Source organism: Ovis canadensis, chromosome 3 (assembly GCF_042477335.2).
Source record: "Ovis canadensis isolate MfBH-ARS-UI-01 breed Bighorn chromosome 3, ARS-UI_OviCan_v2, whole genome shotgun sequence".
Classification (NCBI taxonomy): domain Eukaryota; kingdom Metazoa; phylum Chordata; class Mammalia; order Artiodactyla; family Bovidae; genus Ovis; species Ovis canadensis.
Genome location: NC_091247.1, coordinates 20,013,756 through 20,017,352, shown reverse-complemented (window position 1 = coordinate 20,017,352; position 3,597 = coordinate 20,013,756). Strand labels below are relative to the sequence as shown.

Genomic DNA, 3,597 nt, shown 5'->3' with positions numbered 1-3,597 from the left:
ACGTTTGTCCCTGCAGCTGATCCCTCAGAGGTGCTGGTTCCAGGAGACAGGGTGAGCTGGAGGACAGATACAGCCACACCAAGGAAGCTCAGCCGCCCTCCCAGGCTGCAGCTGTCCTGTCCCAAGACCTCCTCACATCACAGTGAATGCATATGCTTTGGGTTCAGCAGTCCTGGGACTGAATTCTTGCTCTGTGTGCCCTTGGAACTCAGTTTCTCCTTCTGTGAAGTGGGAGTACCTAGCCAACAGTGTTGCTGGAAGCAATGGAAAGAAGTTGTGGAAAGGGCCTCACACAGGTGATAAAGAAACAGTAACCCCGCTGTTGGGTGTTTCCCATTCTGTGGATTCTCCCTCTCCTGGGAGCAAGCTTTTCCTCAGAAGGGAACAGAAGGCACAGAGCCTCCTGGAATGTGACAAGGCTCCCTGGGCTGAACCCTGAGTATTAGCCCTTCTTTAATTAGCCCTTAACTAAAAATAATGTCCCCTGCCACCCTGGGCTGCGCACCTACCTCCCGGGTGGGGCTGAACCACATCTGGGAGTTGAAGGAGGGGTGCCGGGTCGGGGAGTGGGGAGCAGCCAGCCTGTGAGACAGAACCTAGAAGATAGGCAGGTGCAGAGAGCTGGAGGCTTTATTGAAGGAGATACAGAACCGGGTGAGGGCTCCTGCCGTCAACCAGACCATGGCCTCCATCACCCCCACACTGTCAGGGACTCCTGGACACCTGTCCGTCTCCCTCCCCTGCCCCTGGACAACACAAAGGGAATCTTACCCCAGACTCATCAGAGGTGCCCAAGAGGGCCTCCAGAGTTCTGTTCAGGAGTGGGTAGGGAGGGGACAAAGGACGGCCCCTCCCGGGTAGTCATGGACAGTCCCATCACACCGGTCCATCCATCTCTCCACCAGCCGGCCTGTCTGTGCCTGAGTCGGCCCCCCATCACTTGCAGCTCTGGAGCCGGGTCCTATGGTGCTTTTCCTCGGTCAGCAGGGGGATGAAGGTGTCACTGTGGGACAGCTTCAGCCGGCTGCTCCAGCTCGGGTCCTCCTTCCCAGCGGGCTCCGGTGGCGGGAGGTGGTCCAGGTCACCGCGGGAGCCCCCTGCCTTGCCCTCACCAGCAGTGCCGGAGTTGAGCTCCATCAGCTCCAGCTCGTGCCTGGCCGCCGTCTCCAGGACTCGCTGCTTGTTGTAGTATCTGACAAAGTTGTTGATGATGGGATGAATGGGCAGGGCAATGGCAATGACCCCACACAGGAAGCTGATGGCCGCATTGAGTTTGCCCAGGGTGGTCTTGGGGTAGATGTCACCGTAGCCCACTGTGGTCATGGTGATGATGGCCCACCAGAAGGACTGGGGGATGCTCTTAAACAGGGTCTCTGGGTGGCTCTGCTCCATGGTGTAGCCCAGGGCAGAGAAGACGAAGATGCCCACGGCCAGGTACATGAGCAGCAGCCCCAGTTCCTTGAAGCTGCGCTTGAGGGCGTAGGTGAGGGTCTGCAGCCCGGAGGAGTGGCGCGCCAGCTTGAAGATCCGGGCGATGCGCATGATCCGTAGGGCCTGCACCGCCTGCTGCACGTTGGTCAGCTCCATCATGCGGGCGCCCAGGTGTGTGAGCGTGAGGCTCACGTAGAACGGGAGGATGGCCAGCACGTCCACGATGTTCATGAAGGACAGGGCGAAGTGCAGCTTGTTGGGCGAAGAGAAGAGGCGCAGCAGGTACTCCAGCGTGAACCAGCCGATGCACGCCGTCTCCACGTTCTCCAGCGTCGGGTGCTCCACGCGGTTGCCCTCGGCGTCCAGGACCTGCAGCTCTGGTATGGTGCCCATGCACATGACCACCGACGAGACGAGGATGAGCAGGAAGGACAGCACGGCCACCACGCGCGCCGGACACGAGGACTCGGGCTTCTCCAGGAACTTCCAGACGCACTTCTGGCAGCGGCGCCAGCGGCCCTCGGCCGTGTCCACGCCCAGGTCGTCCAGGATGAGCTGCACGCGGCGCGCGATCTCCTCCAGCTCCTCACGCTTCTCGCTCAGGTGGCTCTTGCAGCAGTCGTCTAGGAACTTGAGGTCCACCTTCCAGAAGTCCATCTCGTTCTTGAAGCAGATGGGACAGATGCCCTTCTTCATGTGCACCTCCCCGAAGTAGTAGACCTCAATGACACACTTGAAGGCGTCCGGGTCCCTGTCGAAGTAGAACTCGCGCTTCCCGGGGTCGTAGTCGTCGCACAGGGAGAAGATGGTGTCGTAGCCTCCGGCCAAGCAGTGGATGAGCTCGGCCAGCCGGGTCTCGGGGTACCGGCTCAGGAGGTCTCCGTACAGCACCTGCCGCACGCCCCCCACGTTGACCACGATCTCGATGTCGTCGCCCGCCCGGGAGTCCTGGCTACCCGGCTCCGGGAGGCTGCGCTCCCCGGTCCCGTCCATTCTCCTGGCGTGTGCCCGCGCGGCCTCGGCTCCGCGCCCTGCAGCCGCCGCAGGGTCGGCGGGTCCCACCGGTGGGCGGACCCAGGGGAAGCCTGGCCGGCTCCCGCCTGCCTGGAAGCGCGGTCACAACCGGCGGCTGCGGGCTGGGGCGCGCCGCGGGGGAGGCATGCACCCGGCGGCGGGGGTCCCGGCGGGCATCCGGGCGCTGGGGGCGCGCCGGCGGTGCAGGGCGGTGTGTGTGGGGGGTGCGGTTCTCGCGGCCACCTGCCTTGCCCCGAGCACTCACCCCGGCTCCCGGGTGCGGCGATCCGCCGTTTCGGCTCGGCCTCTTGCAGGAGTGGGGTCCCCCCTCGTGGGCGTCAGGCAGGGTCCTGGGTCGCCGGGCGCGCGGGTCCCCGCGTGCGCCGCCGGCGCGAGACGGGTCCCGTCGCTGCCGGACCCACACCGCCCGCCGAGGTGTGCGGAGAGAGAACTTGGGCTTGCTTTGCCCAAGCCGTTTCTAAACACAATAGGAATTCCAGCCTGACGTCAAGAGCTTTTCAGACTGTACCCTCTTCTGGTGAAATTCTGCAAGGCACGCGCGGCAGCGGCAGGGGAACGGGTTAACCCTTGGGCAGACGGGCACAGCTGAGCGCCCGCCGCCACCGCCGCGCGCCTGTCCTCCCTTCCTGGCGCCGCGGGTCACCCGGGGCCCGGGACCTCCGGCTTGAAAGCGACCGACCGGCGCTGGCTGAAAAGTTTCTCTCTCTCTGCATCCAGAAGATCGATAGTGAGAGAACACAGCTGCCTGTTGCTCGGCCCGCAAACCGTGCCCAAGAAAGCCCTTCAGACGCCCGCCCGCGCGTCCCGGCCGCCGGCCCCGCCTGGTCCCGGGATGCTTCCCTCGCTCCCCCTAGGGCGTCACTTTCGACCTGTGTAACGGCTACAACCAGTCCAGCCCCGCGGAGGAGAGAAGGTCACACAGTGAAATGGGAATGGAACCCAGGGTGGGCGCCTCTTCCTCAGAGATTCCTGCTGTCCTGGCTGACTGACACAAGCTCCTTAGCGGACTGAAAGTCTGCCTCGAAGTCCTCGCTGTCCACCATTTTCCATTTCTCTGCAATCCAACATCACCACCAACCTCCAGAGCCTTGAACCCCCAGACTCCCACCTCCCCATCCCCATCCTCTGTCG

The 3,597-nt window shown here is 63.5% G+C and overlaps 1 protein-coding gene across 1 annotated transcript; it reads right to left on the bottom strand.

The window, feature by feature from the left end:
- Positions 1 to 612: 612 nt before the first annotated feature.
- KCNF1 (potassium voltage-gated channel modifier subfamily F member 1) lies at positions 613 to 3,020 on the bottom strand. Its single transcript, XM_069586303.1, has one exon. It carries the CDS (start codon positions 2,422 to 2,424, stop codon positions 937 to 939), a length of 1,488 nt encoding a protein of 495 aa, XP_069442404.1. The 5' UTR covers positions 2,425 to 3,020; the 3' UTR covers positions 613 to 936.
- Positions 3,021 to 3,597: the final 577 nt, after the last annotated feature.